The 16,027-nt window shown below is 34.9% G+C and overlaps 1 protein-coding gene across 1 annotated transcript in view; it reads right to left on the bottom strand.

Annotated features, from left to right (window-relative positions):
• Positions 1 to 16,027, bottom strand: part of SYT3 (synaptotagmin 3) — a 248,623-nt gene that overhangs the window by 12,664 nt on the left and 219,932 nt on the right. The window contains exons 6-7 of the mRNA XM_053689972.1: positions 9,742 to 9,871; positions 8,859 to 8,988 (exon numbers count right to left, since the gene is read on the bottom strand). Of these exons, the coding sequence (XP_053545947.1) occupies positions 8,902 to 8,988; positions 9,742 to 9,871 (217 nt within the window). The 3' untranslated portion in view covers positions 8,859 to 8,901. The remainder of the gene's footprint in view (positions 1 to 8,858; positions 8,989 to 9,741; positions 9,872 to 16,027) is intronic.

The raw sequence follows: 16,027 nt of genomic DNA, 5'->3' as shown, positions 1-16,027 counted from the left end.
TATACATCTTATGTGATTAAACGCCTTGTAGCCATATACAGGAGATTGTGTGCTATTTATGAACTGTTTACTCGTTATTTTCTCCTTGTGGCTCAACGTCTACCACGCTGCTGTGATCTGCCCATTTGACATAATTTGTTAACCCATTAACCAGTTCAAAGTGACTATGGGTTCTTTTGCGACTGTACTTGATAATACACTGAATTACTAACATGGAGACAGTGAATACTATTTCATTTTCATTGAAACCGCTAACTGATACAGACACTGAGAGACTAACCCTGGATGATACTTTTATTAAACAAAAAGAGACTCTTACCATCAGTTAGACTTTTATATGGATGGAGAAAACGCTCCTAAAGGAATACAAAGTCTGGTGGGACAAAAGGGCTATGGAAAAGTACCTTTTGATGGACCTAATACCACAAGGGTTGAGATTGAACAAATTTCCAACATTTCAAGTAGATGATGTTGACTTTATAAATGAGTGGAATAATACTTTAAGTGACTGCTCTAAGAAACTAATGGAATTGATTGTAAAAAAAAAAAAAAAAAAAAAACAATTAATTGATACAAGAGAGGAAGTGGTTAAAATTCAGGTTCAACTTAACCAGTTTACAGATCATCCAAAAATTAATGATCTGGATAAGTTGTTACAGGAGACAGTAAACAAATTTAGAACAGAATTGAATAATTTTAAATTAAAAAAAGTTTAACAGAGATAATGCTGATTATATTGCCAATAAGGTATACATGTGGCATAACCTCTCTACCTCCTCGAATTATAGACAAAGGAGATTCAGATCTCGTCAAAGGTCTAGAGATAATATCCCAGCTTATGCACAGGAAAAAAAGAGTGACCTTTAGTGACACAGAGTTTTCAGATGAGGATAGGGCTGACTCAGTTTCAAGACAGGACTTTCAGAGGATGAAATCCCAGTAGTTAGACCCAAGATCAATAGCAGTGTTTGGGCAGACCCCATTATAACCAGGAACTCATCAAAACAAGCCAGTGTAGGGACGATAGTTCCAGACAAACTGTAGATGATAGGAGATCTGAGTTTCTGAGCGAAAGTGAAGGGGATACTCTGCCCTTAAATCACCCAAATAAACATTGTATTAAGAGTAATGATAAACATGTTTTTCAGATGGACATAAAAGAAAGGGAGGGGGGAGGAGACACAGGAAGAGGCACAAGAGGAAGACAGGGTTACAGAAGAGCAAGGGGAGGACGCAACAAATACAGGATATGAAAATTATCAACTTGTCTGATACTGTAATAACACCAGAAGATGAACAGGTATTAGGGTTAGGATTAGGCTTTGTCCCTACTTGCAACTTCAACGTGTTTAAAACAATAGTCGATGTTAACAGACTAGTCAGAGATCTCACCCTTAGAAAATTCTTTTGGAATAAGGGTCAAGATGAGAATGTGACAAATGCCGGTAATCATTTTAAATCAACCTATACTGTACAACGACACATATAATCCCTCTGATTTGGTAGATTTTGCAGACACCTGTGACTACCTCTATTTACATGATCTCGTTACCGAATCTCATGCTGATAATCTATTGTCTACCACTAAAATGGCTCATGGAGGTTTTAAACCTCACTCCATTTTCTATCCAACTGGAGAGAGGGGGCCTTTTCTGGAGGCTTTTCACCACAGAATAGAGGAAGATCTTATAGATCTAGCAAAAAATCAGAAAAAAAGTTCATTCACAACAACAGACCCTCATACATTTAAAAAGTAGGAAGAATATTGTAATTAAGGATTATGATAAAGGAGGTAGTATAGTTATCAGGAATAAGCCAGACTATATTGTAGAAACTAGGAGACAGCTTTATAATATTAATGTGTATGACAAACCTTTGGGCAACCCAGTTGAAAGGTTTAAAAACCAACTGTGGGACCTTTTGGACGATTGACTGCAGGAGGGAGTCATAGATCAAGAGATTTTCTCTTTGTAACAAGACCCATTACCCCTATCTTCCACCACCTCCCCAAGGTACACAAATCCTTGGAGGAGGTGCGTGGAAGACCTATTATGTTGGGTATAGGTTCACTTTTTGAAAGACTCTAAAGTTGGGCAGAGACCCTCCTGTAACACCTAGTCCACTTACTTACTTCCTTTATCAAGGATACAAAACATCTGTTGAATACATTAGTACAAGTGGAATGGGAAGAAAATTGCTCTTGGCTTACAATAGATGTAGTAGGGCTGTATTTGGCCATACCACATACTTTTGGTATGGAGGCAATTAAACATACACTAGATATTTACAGCAATTATGATAATGGTCTAAAAGAGTATCTACTGAGGATACTTAATTTTCTTCTGACACACAATTTTTTTGAATTTGGAGGGGAATTCTTTCTGCAGAGGCGTGGGACCGCCATGGGGGTTAAATTTGCCCCCGCGTATGCCAACCTTTTTATGGGCTGGTGGGAGTGGTCCCACATCTATGCAGAGAGAAACCCTTTTAGAGAATGTATCAAGATGTATAAAAGATACATCAACAATCTATTACTGGTTTGGACAGGTACTGAACAAGAAGCTCAAGAGTTCATCAGATGTTTTAATAATAATGGAGTTAATCTAGAAATTACATTTTCCTACCATAAAACAAATATCCCATATCTAGATGTCACACTAATGGGAGATATAGTTAGTGGAAAAATTGATACAGCCCTTTATTGGAAAACCATTACATCAAATGCGGTTTTACATGCACGCAGTAACCATCCACCACACACAGGTTTTGGAATTGCCAAAGGACAGTTTATCCGTATCAAACGGAACTGCTCCAGTAATTTAGATTTCAAGAGAGAGAGAGTACAATACTCAAGAATCAGCTCAGAGAGAGAGGCTATAAAAATAAAATGATTAACAGAGCTTATCTAGAAGTCACTAGAATGCCAAGGAGTGAAATTTTACAATCCAATAAAAACAGGGAAGAGTTTATTAAGTTTGGTACAAACAAACCAGTTTTTGTCACTAAATATAGTTCATGGTATAAGGCTATTTGTGACATTGTTGAAAAACACCTTCCTATCTTAACAGATTATTGAATGGATCAGACCCTCACTAAGAGGAGGACACAGGGCTAGCAGGGTTCTATACAGGGACGCCTTCTGGATTTTCCAGCTAAAAAACAGGAGACCAGGGGGGTTGAACATTGATGGTGATGTCATAAATTTCTGGCAAAGATAATGATTAGGTCATACATGTGTGTGTTTTTTCTCTCTCTATATATATATAGAAAACATTTTTGCTGCTGTAGATGACATGTAGTGATGAACACAATAATGGCCAGCATTTTTTCAATGTATATTGAGCTCAACAGTGTATTGAGATATTAATTGGGTTATTTTAATTGGGTGGTAATAATGTAATTTGTTCTAACTAGTGATTACATTTATTACAGATAGATTATTCCCAAAAGAGGGGTGTTTAGCCGTAACAAAAGGAATATCCACACACATAGCATAGACTAATATATGTCTTTTGTAAATAATGGTACTGGCTTAAAATTTAGTTGGCATCTTCATATGAATATCTGAATATATGGTAATGCACTCTTTTTTCTCCCCCGCCCCCATTTTTCCATATCTGAATGCTAACATCTTTCCCCCACCCCACTCCTTTCTTAGTGGAGATTTTCTCTAAAGATTTTATGTATTTATTCATTACTATTTATTGTTTGCATGTAATGGGCTGTGTACTCATCTGTATATATCAGTGCGGTACCTTTAAAAGGAATTTTTTCTCAGCAGGATGTGATCAGCTAATCTGTCTAGGGCTATTTATGCTCCGACCTGTGATCAGCTGTCATGTCTTTGAATAAGGCTGTACTTGCCGAAACGCGTTAGGCACCTTTCTGCTGAGAAGCTTTGATTTTATGGCTTTTATGCTGAATGTACACTGTCTCAAATAAAGTACTATGTTTTTACCTAAGCGCCTGGAGGTTTGCCGGAGTATTTTTGTGTTCTAATAAAAAATAACAAAGTAAAAAATCATTTACTTAAAAAAAGTAAATAAAAAGGATTTGAGGGTCTCTAAAGGCACATAAATAAAAATAAAAATAAAAATTGCCTAGAGACCCCCAAAATACTATTTATAAAAATAAAGTTATTTATTTTTTTAAAATAAATATCAGTTTAAATGTTATAGCTAAATGATCACAGTGGTAACTAGCGTTACCGCAGTGATCACCTAGCTGAGAAATGTTGCATTCCCTTTTACAATACGGATAATATTATATTTGTAATCCCATGATCACCTGGATAATGTGGTTACAGAGGAATGCTATTTAAAAAAAAATAATACTATTTTTATAATCAGTCTTTTAGCGTGCGTGGAAGATGAGTAAAACACTCTCTTTATGCAGCACTCTCCATGTTTCAAAACTTAAAGGGCCATTATACACTCATTTTTTCTTTGCATAAATGTTTTGTAGATGATCTATTTATATAGCCCATCAAGTCTTTTTTTTTTTAATGTATAGTTTTGCTTATTTTTAAATAACATTGCTTTGATTTTCAGACTCCTAACCAAGCCCCAAAGTTTTATGTGAATACCGTCAGCTACCTTCTCCAGCTTGCTCCTGTTTGTGTAAAGGGTCTTTTCATATGCAAAAGAAGGGGGAGGGAGGAGTGTCTGATATTTCCCACTTGCAGTGGGCTTTCAAGCTACCTTTTCAAAAGAGCTAAACTGTGAGCTTCTAAGTAAGTTTTTAAACAGTTTTATACTGGATTTTTATATCAGTATCTGTGCATCTTATTCTTTATAGTAGTGTCTATTACATGCAGTTATATGAAAATGAGTGTATACTGTCCCTTTAATATATATACTTCATATGAACTTTTATATGAACCTTTTATGAACTTTTTATGATCGTTTATGAGGAAAAGGATACTCATCTTATGATTATGTATAATTTTTTTATCTTTTAAGATTAAATTTGATTTTTAACTGTGTTTGTTAATAGTGTATAAAGGTTGGCCAACCTATTACATTATTAAATTTTGTATTACATTACATTTTCCACCACAAATATGTAGAAACTTATCTGTGCATTATTAAAACCTATTTCGACCTATTTCAATACAAAAGTGTGCATAATATACGCCTAGATTTAGAGTTCTGCGTTAGCCTTAAAAAGCAGCGTTAAAGGTTCCTAACGCTGCTTTTTAACGCCCGCTGGTATTTATGGAGTCAGGCAGGAAAGGGTCTACCGCTCATTTTTTTTCGGCGACTCGAGGCTACCGCAAATCCTTTTACGTCAATTGCGTATCCTATCTTTTCTATCTGATTTGCCTAATGCCGGTATTACGAGTCTTGGAAGAAGTGAGCGGTACAGCCTCTACCGCCAAGACTCCAACCGCCATAAAAAGTCAGTAGTTAAGAGTTTTATGGGCTAATGCCGGAACATAAAGCTCTTAACTACAGTGCTATAAAGTACACTAACACCCATAAACTACCTATGAACCCCTAAACCAAGGCCCCCCACATCGCAAACACTATGTTAAAAATTATTTAACCCCTAATCTGCCGACCGGACATCGCCGCCACCTACATTATAGCTATGAACCCCTAATCTGCTATCCCTAACATCGCCAACACCTACATTATATTTATTAACCCCTAATCTGCCCCCCCCCAATGTTGCTGCCACCTACCTACACTTATTAACCCCTAATCTGCCGACCAGACATTGCCGCCACTATAATAAATGTATTAACCCCTAAACCATCACACTCCCACTTCGCAAACACTATAATAAATTGTATTAACCCCTAATCTGCTCCCCCCATGTCGCTGCCACCTACCTACAATTATTAACCCCTAATATCCTGCCCCCAACGTCGCCACTAATATAATAAAGTTATTAACCCCTAAACCTAGGTCTAACCCTAACCCTAACACCCCCCTAAATTAAATATTATTTAAATAAAACGAACTAAAATTACTATCATTAAATAAATTAATCCTATTTAAAACTAAATACTTACGGATAAAATAAACCCTAATATAGCTACAATATAACTAATAGTTACATTGTAGCTATTTTAGGATTTATATTTATTTTACAGGCAACTTTGTATTTATTTCAACTATGAACAATAGCTATTAAATAGTTAATAACTATTTAATAGCTACCTAGTTAAAATAATTACAAAATTACCTGTAAAATAAATACTAACCTAAGTTACAAATACACCTAACACAACACTATCAATAAATTAATTAAATAAATTACCTACAATTATCTAAACTAAAATACAATTCAATAAACTAAACTATAATAAAAAAAACAAACACTAAATTACAAAAAATAAAAAAATATTACAAGAATTTTAATCTAATTACATCTAATCTAAACCCCCTAATAAAATAAAAAATCCCCCCAAAATAATAAAATGCCCTACCCTATACTAAATTACAAAGTAATCAGCTCTTTTACCAGCCCTTAAAAGGGCTTTTTGCGGGGCATTGCCCCAAAGTAATCAGCTCCACTCCGGTTGATTGAAGATAGAAGATGCCGCTTGGATGAAGACATCTGCCGCTTGGAGGACCTCATCTGCCCCGATCGGATGAAGACTTCTGCCGGTCCGGATGTCGTCTTCTGTCCCACTGATGGCCGGCTGGCTGAAGACGGCTCAAGGTAGGGTGATCTTCAGGGGGGTAGTGTTAGGTTTTTTTAAGGGGGGATCGGGTGGGGATGTGTGGGTGGTGGGTTGTAATGTTGGGGGGGGTTGTATTTGTTTTTTTTACAGGTAAAAGAGCTGATTACTTTGGGGCAATGCCCCACAAAAAGCCCTTTTAAGGGCTTGTAAAAGAGCTGATTACTTTGTAATTTAGTATAGGGTAGGGCATTTTATTATTTTGGGGGCTTTTTTTATTTTATTAGGGGGTTTATATTAGGTGTAATTAGATTAAAATTCTTGTAATATTTTTTTATTTTTTGTAATTTAGTGTGTTTTTTGTATTATAGTTTAGTTTATTGAATTGTATTTTAGTTTAGATAATTGTAGGTAATTTATTTAATTAATTTATTGATAGTGTAGTGTTAGGTGTATTTGTAACTTAGGTTAGTATTTATTTTACAGGTAAGTATTAGGTTAGTATTTATTTTACAGGTAATTACTTTGTAATTATTTTAACTAGGTAGCTATTAAATAGTTATTAACTATTTAATAGCTATTGTACCTAGTTAAAATAAATACAAAGTTGCCTGTAAAATAAATATAAATCCTAAAATAGCTACAATGTAACTATTAGTTATATTGTAGCTATATTAGGGTTTATTTTATAGGTAAGTATTTAGTTTTAAATAGGATTAATTTATTTAATGATAGTAATTTTCGTTTGTTTTATTTAAATTATATTTAACTTAGGGGGTGTTAGGGTTAGACTTAGGTTTAGGGGTTAATAACTTTATTATAGTAGCGGTGACATTGGGGGCGGGAGAATAGGGGTTAATAATTGTAGGTAGGTGGCGGCGATGTTAGGGAGGGCAGATTAGGGGTTAATATAATTTATTATAGTGTTTACGAGGCGGGAGTGTGGCGGTTTAGGGGTTAATAAGTGTAAGGTTAGGGGTGTTTAGACTCGGGGTTCATGTTAGGGTGTTAGGTGTAGACTTAGAAAGTGTTTCCCCATAGGAAACAATGGGGCTGCATTAGGAGCTGAACGCTGCTTTTTTGCAGGTGTTAGGTTTTTTTTTCAGCCAGCTCAGCCCCATTGTTTCCTATGGGGATATTGTGCACGAGCAAGTTTTTCCAGCTTACCGCTACCGTAAGCAACACTGGTATTGAGGATTGAAGTGGAGCTAAATTATACTCAATGCTCACTTTTCTGAGGCTAACGCAGTCATTCAGAAAACTTGTAATACCAGCGTTGGCTTAAGGGAGCGCTGGAAAAAAAAGGAGCGTTAGAGCCGTAGGTTTTTACCGACAAAACTCTAAATCTAGCGGATAGTTTGCATAGTTTGCATAAGATAGTTTACATAATATAGTTTGTAATTCGTTATTACCACTAAGAGTGGACAGAATTAATAAAATTACTATTTTAGAAGAAACATATTTGTCACAAATTCTTTCTTTCTCTCCAATTGGTAAGTTATTTAGCGGTCTTTTTTCTAAAAAATTCTTCCCCCAAAATACCTCTCTAGGAAGCATAAGGAAGCTTCCATTAGAAAAAAAACTTATACCACATCAGCGCAGAGAATATTTATCTACCAGTAGAACTGTTTAAATGCTGAAAACAGTACAGTAAATTCTAAGATGCTGTTTTTGATCATTTATCGAATTTGCATGCCTGCAATAAAACAGGGTAAAAAAACAGTGAAATGTTCTTAATTTCTTCTTATTTCAGATATGTTACCTACTACAAATATTTATCCAAAAAGGTTTTGATGATAAAGCTTAGAAAAATAAAACGACATACTATTATTTATTGAGTCAGGAGTAAAAAAAATAATTTTTTCACATTTTATGCACTATTTTTGTTAACCTGATTATACATACATATATAATAAGAATATATTTTGAATCTGCTTTGGTCTGCTGAAAAAAAAACCATATATAGCTTGTATAGTTTATTTACAAAAACTTTACTTCTAAAAGTGTTTAAACATGAACTGCAACAAAAAGCTCAAAACCAGCTTAGCACACAGGTGGGAAAAGGCTTAGCTGCCAAAGGGTTAATATTTTAATATTATAATAGCCAACAATTATTAAAAGTAGCATAAAGTTTTACCTTTTCAGATGATAAAGCATCTCATTTTTTATTTGCTATACAATAAAATTTACTATGACATTAAGTTATGTGTTCAAGGAGAATACTTACAGTTCATTTTATCTGTTCTCCTCTTTCTAGGCAGCAGAAACAGCTAGTCAGACTGAATATTATCCACTACTATACTAGGTTTCTCTCGAGGTGGTGGGGATTTAGTCAGAAAGGTGCCTAAAGCTTTCTCCTGTGCAGGACAATGAGAGAACAAAGATAATTTGTAAGACATAAAGTAGAATGTTTAGACACAAGACAAGAGCATCTCAATTTCTCTTGCCTACAAAAAAATACAATATTTTGAGTTTATAGTAGGATTATGTATTATAGTTGTTTATTTTTTATATTATAATCATTGCATACTAACCATCAAGGACGCTAATTGTGATTTTAAATTTTCCTAATAATTTTCACTTCAATACTGCTGGAAAATAATGTTCTTTCAGACAAGTTAGATAGTGACCCTACTAAATATGTAAGTGATTTCAAACTACTTTTATCCAAAAACTAAAATTTTACTCCAGGGTATAAAAGCAGAAATTGAGAAGTCACAAGAGTTATGAATTTCTGCCATGAAATGCAATGAAATATAGAGTGAAATATATTACTTGGGCATTAGAGATAGATAATATGGTATGCACATGCAAAGACAACAAGCTCAATAAAGCATATTTATTGCATTTAAAACACACAAACACATCCAGTATATGGACCTCCCTATTGTAGAAATCATTTTACTATGTCTCTTCTGAGCAAATATGGGCCTATTCAAACTAGTGATCCAGTTATTACTACACATGGGTTAATGAAGATATATTTTAAATAGTTGTCTGGTAATGGACTCAATGGACTGTAGTTGAAAAACATAATATTCACTATACATTATTTTACAGTTTTTACTCAGTTGCAACATGTATATAAAATACTCTGGGCACTGTATTACCTCAACAAGCTGGTGCCAATGTTCTATCGGCTTTCTTGGATTTGCCAACATCTCACTCCAGTGTTCTCTGCCAGGCATATCAGCATCACTCCCCACACGACACATACCAATAACCTCATTGTGTCCTATACTGTAGGGAACAATAAAGTACACTTATTTAGATAAATATCTAGCTAGACAGACAAACTGATTTGTTAACTACTGTTTCTTCCTCAGCTAACAGAGGAGTCCTGTTAATTATGAAGGTAAGGAGCCCTGGTTCTAGTCAAGATTAAAGAAAACAGGTTGCCAGAATTATACTTCAATATTGGTCAAGGCAAGTAGCTACATTGTAGGGTTCATTGAATGGGGCTGTCTTCTGGGTGCTTGCATTACATGGTTGCAGTGCCTCAGGGGCGGTCTCTTGTGGGGGACAGTGAAGAGGAGTCTTCTATTTTATGTAGGTCAGTAGTGAGTAAAATTGTTCTTAGCAAACAAAAAAATAATTCTCTCTTTTCTTCCAAGGTCAGATCACGGTATTGTTTGGTTCAGAAGAATTTTGACAACATTATTAGTTCATTAACGAAAATTTGTTTATGCCTTTTTTATAGGGAACATCTATAAAGCTGCAGAGGAGTTGCTCAACAGCAGTTTGAACAAATACAATTAAATAAGTATCTAGTGCTTCTGATATAAGTCAGCAACAGCATAAAAACAAAAAACAAAAATTCATTTTTAACGTATTTTCCATTTTTTTATGTCTTTTCCAGTCTTTATAGTAACTGCATGAACAAATCAAAACTACATTTTTCTGTTGCATACATTAATTTGATATTTTATTCATTATAGGGATTTTTTGCATTTGTCCTAATCTGAATGTTCATGTCTAACAATTGCATATATTTGTGCTCAGAGTTAGAACCTTAAAAACCTTGTAAAGATTTTATGTGAAGGGTAAATATAATTTATTTTATTGTTATAAAGCAGCACGTTATCTCAGTTCAGACTTTTATAAACATAAGTATATCCAGACTCCTAGGTTGCAACATTGAAAAAAAAAATAGTTTTTAAGTGGCAAAAATATTTTCTTCATTCTCTTGGTAGCCTTTGTTTAAAAACATACTTGTGTAGGCTTAGGAGAACTAGTGCACTACTGGAAGCCAATTGCTGATCGAAGCTGCACATATATGACTCTTGTCATTGGCTTACCTGGTGTGTTCAGCTAGCTCACAGTAGTGCATTGCTGCTGCTTCAATAAAGGTAGTGTCTTGTTATTTATTTATGTTTTGCTAATTATACTTGCATGAAGTTTATTAGGAGGGGCCAGTAAGTATAAGGTTGAAATTCTATTGTGAGACAACATAAACTGAGAAATGTTCTGCTTTTTTTCAAATATAAATATACCTTAAAAGCTCATAAAAGTGAAATAAGAAAATGTAATTTGTTAGAGCAGTGTTTCTCAATTCTAGTCCTCGGTGCACACTAAGAGGCCAGAGTTTCATCTAAGCAAGAACACAGGTGAAAAAAAACGGATTTAGTAACCATGGTGACTCACCCTAGTTTATCCAGAAAATTAGGCTTGTTAGTGTGCCCTGATGACTGGTGTTGGAACATTATATTATTATTGCAGTATTGCATAAAATTGTATCTTTAACACATGTGAGGTTAAACACACAATTGCAGTAAGCATCACTACTTTTTGCTATCTGAACACAAGAGTCAAATGTCAATACTAACAATAACCAGTTAGCTCCCAGTACTGCATTGGTGATTCTGAGCATACCTTGGTATGCTTTTTTAACAAAGAATACCAAGATAATTAAGCACAATCTCTTAAAACTGAATGCTTTATTTGAACCATGAAACCTTAATTTGGATATTTCATGCCCCTGTAAAGTCTAAGTAAAAACCATCATAGTTACCACTCACAAAATAATAATATGGGTAAATAAACATTTTTTTTTTAATCTTATCATTTGCTTAAAGCATAACATCTTGACATGAAACTTTTCTGTACGCCTTTGCAAATAAAATATAATTTTTAAAACAATTTATAAATTAATATTTTTTATTTAAATAAATGTGTATGTAAATATTGTGTGCCATGTGATTTATAATAAAATTACTCTATTTTTCAGGTATCAGCTGTCAACACATAACGGTTATTAGTGTTAAATTAGTGTAGCAATAATATTAGACCAAACCATGACTGTGTAACCAAAGGATTATGATATATTTGTGCCTATAGTGACTGTCATAGCAATAAATAGCTGCCACTCTGCAATCACAGCTGCCCTTATTCAACTCCCACTACAACTCTGAGCAGCTGGATTTTGATCACACACAAGCTGCACATTGAGGTGACAGGGTTGTTGCTATGAAGTGACCCTGCACAGTGTGCAACTGCATTGCTATCTAGCCCTAAGCCTATATATTTTATGTCATTTTTTTTGCAGTCTTGAAGCAATAGAATGAAGCACAGAAAAGACAGTATTTAAACATGTTAAAAAACAGATTTTTTTAAAACTGAAGAATAGTTTAATTTAAAAGGACATTGTAATGTAACATTGTCTGCACTGTAATGTGTTCTTCATGATCAATTTTACCGGCAGGAGACTATTAAGGGCTAGATTACAAGTGGAGGGCTAATTTATTGCACGCCTGTAAATGGCAAATTCGCCCATTTATGGGCGTATGATAAATAACCAGGCATTACAAGTGGCTGGTTAATGATACTGCAAGGTCACGTTCGCATTGCGCCTAACTTGTAATACCAGCGCACCTTTGTCAAATGATACAAATACAAAGGTAGAATACTTTTTAGAATCATTTTTATATTCTACCGCACCGCAATGGTAACGAAATGTTATGCTTATTTTTAATCGATAGAATATATGTTAAGTTTTGTATAAAGACCAATGAGTGCCTTCTTCTTTGGAATTTTACATGTGATATTTTTAAAAGCACCCTAGCAAATGATTTGGCTGGTGTCTGTGCATATCCTTCTCTACAATATATATATATATATATATATATATATATATATATATATATATATGTGTGTGTGTGTGTGTGTGTGTGTGTGTGTATATGCATGTGCATTTATGTGTTTATAAATGCATATATACACATGTATATACATTTACACACATCTACACACTTTGGAGCCCTTTCCACTCAAATACCTTAAAAGTTGAAAAATAATTTTATAACAATTTTGATATGTAATAATGTTTTTAACTGTGTTTTACTGTAAATATTTTACATTCCATTGTTCCTTATTTGCATTTATTTATTATATTTATATATACTGTATATATATATGTATATAAATCTATACTTATATATTTATTTATATATTTTTTACGTATAGATATATATTTTACAAAATAATATATACATATATATTCATTTTCTTCTATGTGAAACATATCAGAATGTAAACTACTTTCAGGTTTAATGATGTAGGTCTAATGCCGTGTCAGGTTAGTGCACAAATGATAAGTGGTAGGTTTTTTCTTCAGTGCGCTTTATAGAAGTCTATGGGGAGAAGAAGTTAACGCAGTTACAATATCCAAAGTCCTAAAGTTAGCACGCATTCGGCTAGATTACGAGTCTTGCGTTAGCTTAAAAAGCAGCCATAAGGAGTCCTAACGCTGCTTTTTAACACCCGCTGTTTGGAACAGCCAATAGAATGCGAGCTCAATCCTATTGGCTGATTGGATCAGCCAATCGGATTGAACTTCAATCCTATTGGCTGATTGCATCAGCCAATAGGATTTTCCTACCTTAATTACGATTGGCTGATAGGATTCTATCAGCCAATCGGAATTCAAGGGACGCCATCTTGGATGACGTCACTTAAAGGACCAGTCATTCAGTCGTCGGCCGTCAGATGAAGAGGATGCTCCGCGTCGGATGTCTTGAAGCTGGACCTGCTCTGCTGGATGAAGATAGAAGATGCCGCCTGGATGAAGCCTTCTGCCGGTCTGGATGTCCTCTTCTGGCCAGATAGGATGAAGACTTCAGACCCTCTGGAGGACCACTTGTGCCCGGCTGGGTGAAGATGGCTCAAGGTAGGGTGATCTTCAAGGGGGTAGTGTTAGATTTTTTTAAGGGGGGATTGGGTGGGTTTTAGAGTATTGTTGGGTATGTGGGAGGTGGGTTTTAATGTTGAGGGGTATTGTACTTTTTTAACAGGTGAAAGAGCTGATTACTTTGGGGCAATGCCCCGCAAAAGGCCCTTTAAAGGGCTATTTGTAATTTAGTATAGGGTAGGGAATTTTATTATTTTGGGGGGCTTTTTTATTTTATTAGGGGGATTAGATTAGGTGTAATTAGTTTAAAATTCTTGTAATTCTTTTTTTTTCTGTCATTTAGTTTATTTAATTTAATTATAATTAATAGTAGGTAGTTTAGGTAATTAGTTTAATTATAGTGTAGTGTTAGGTGTAATTGTAACTTAGGTTAGGGTTTATTTTACAGGTACTTTTGTATTTATTTTAACTAGGAAGTTATTAAATAGTTAATAACTATTTAATAACTATTGTACCTAGTTAAAATAAATACAATGTTGCCTGTAAAATAAATATAAATCCAAAGCAAGCTACAATGTAACTATTAGTTATATTGTAGCTATCTTAGGTTTTATTTTATAGGTAAGTATTTAGTTTTAAATAGGAATAATTTATTTAATTGTAGTAAATTTATTTAGATTTATTTACATTATATTTAAGTTAGAGGGGTGTTAGGGTTAGACTTAGGTTTAGGGGTTGATAAATTTATTATAGTGGCAGCGACATTGGCGGCGGCAGATTAGGGGTTAATAAATTTAATATAGTTGCGGCGACGTTGGGGGGGAAGATTAGTGGTTAATAAGTAAAATGTAGGTGTTGGTGATGTTGGGGGCAGTAGATTAGGGGTTCATAAGTAAAACGTAGGTGGCGGCGGTGTCTGGAGCGGCAGATTATGGGTTAATAATATAACGTAGGTGTCAGCGATAGCAGGGGCGGCAGATTAGGGGTTAATAAGTGTAAGATTAGGGGTGTTTAGACTCGGGGTTCATGTTAGGGTGTTAGGTGTAGATATAAAATTCCTTTCCCCATAGGAAACAATGGGGCTGCATTAGGAGCTGAACGCTGCTTTTTTGCAGGTGTTAGGTTTTTTTCAGCCAGCTCAGCCCCATTGTTTCCTATGGGGAAATTGTGCACAAGCACATTTTGCCAGCTTATCGCTACCGTAAGCAGCGCTGGTATTGAGGTGTGATGTGGAGTTAAATTCTGCTCTACGCTCACCTTTTTGTGTCTAACGCCAGGTTTAAAAAAACCTGTAATACCAGCGTTACTTTAGGTGAGCGGTGAGGGAAATCTGTGCGTTAGCAACGCACCCCTGTTACCGCAAAACTCCTAATCTCGCCGATTGTGTTTTGTTTGTGTGCAGACAATTTACTTTCTACTTGTAATACACGTGCTAACCCCTTGAGTTAAAACTTTACTTTGAGCGGTGTTTGCACAGAAGCAAAAATTTGCTTCAGCGCACTATTTGTAATCTGACCCCAGGTTTTGCTTTTTGGAGCCAAGGGGCTGAGCATTGACACTTTAGGGCATTCTTAAGATTTTCTTTGAATTTTCACCTAAACCCAGACTCAGGATGCAGGATTGACAAACACATGATCACCAGTGTAAGGTCTCTCAATGCCAAAGCTGACAAAAGTGTTTTATTTTATTTTTCTTGAACTTTTGACACATTTTCCTTTGTGAATATATTGGGGTGGACTATTATTTAAAAAGTGTTGGTTTTCACTTAAAGGGACAGTAAAGTCAAAATTAAACTTTCATGATTCAGATAGGGCATGACATTTGAAACAACTTTCCAACTGACTGTTATCATTAAATTTGCTTTGTTCCCTTGGTGGTATTTTTCAAAAGCTTAGGTAGGCTCAAACTTATTTCTAAACCGTTGAAAACCGCCTCTTAGCTTAGAGCATATTAAAAGTTTTTTCCAGTTAGACAGTACTAGTACATGTGTGTCATATAGATAACACTGTGCTCACTCCTGTGGAGTTATTTAGGAGTCTGCACTGATTGGCTAAACTGCATGTCTGTCAAAAGCACTAAGATAAGGGGGCAGTGCAAAGTTTAAATGTAATAAAATTTATTCTGAAGTGTAAAGTGATATAAAATAGAAAGCACAAAATGTAAATGAAGCAGAACTGTCATGTCATGCAGTGCTATATTGCTCTGGGCTTATCTCTCCTTCACATACAGAAATGCAGGTTATGCCCCTTGGAGAAGCAAAGCAAAATCTG

Source organism: Bombina bombina, chromosome 8 (genome assembly GCF_027579735.1).
Source record: "Bombina bombina isolate aBomBom1 chromosome 8, aBomBom1.pri, whole genome shotgun sequence".
NCBI lineage: Eukaryota > Metazoa > Chordata > Amphibia > Anura > Bombinatoridae > Bombina > Bombina bombina.
Note: the sequence above shows the minus strand (reverse complement) of the source record. Positions and strands in the feature narration are given on the sequence as shown.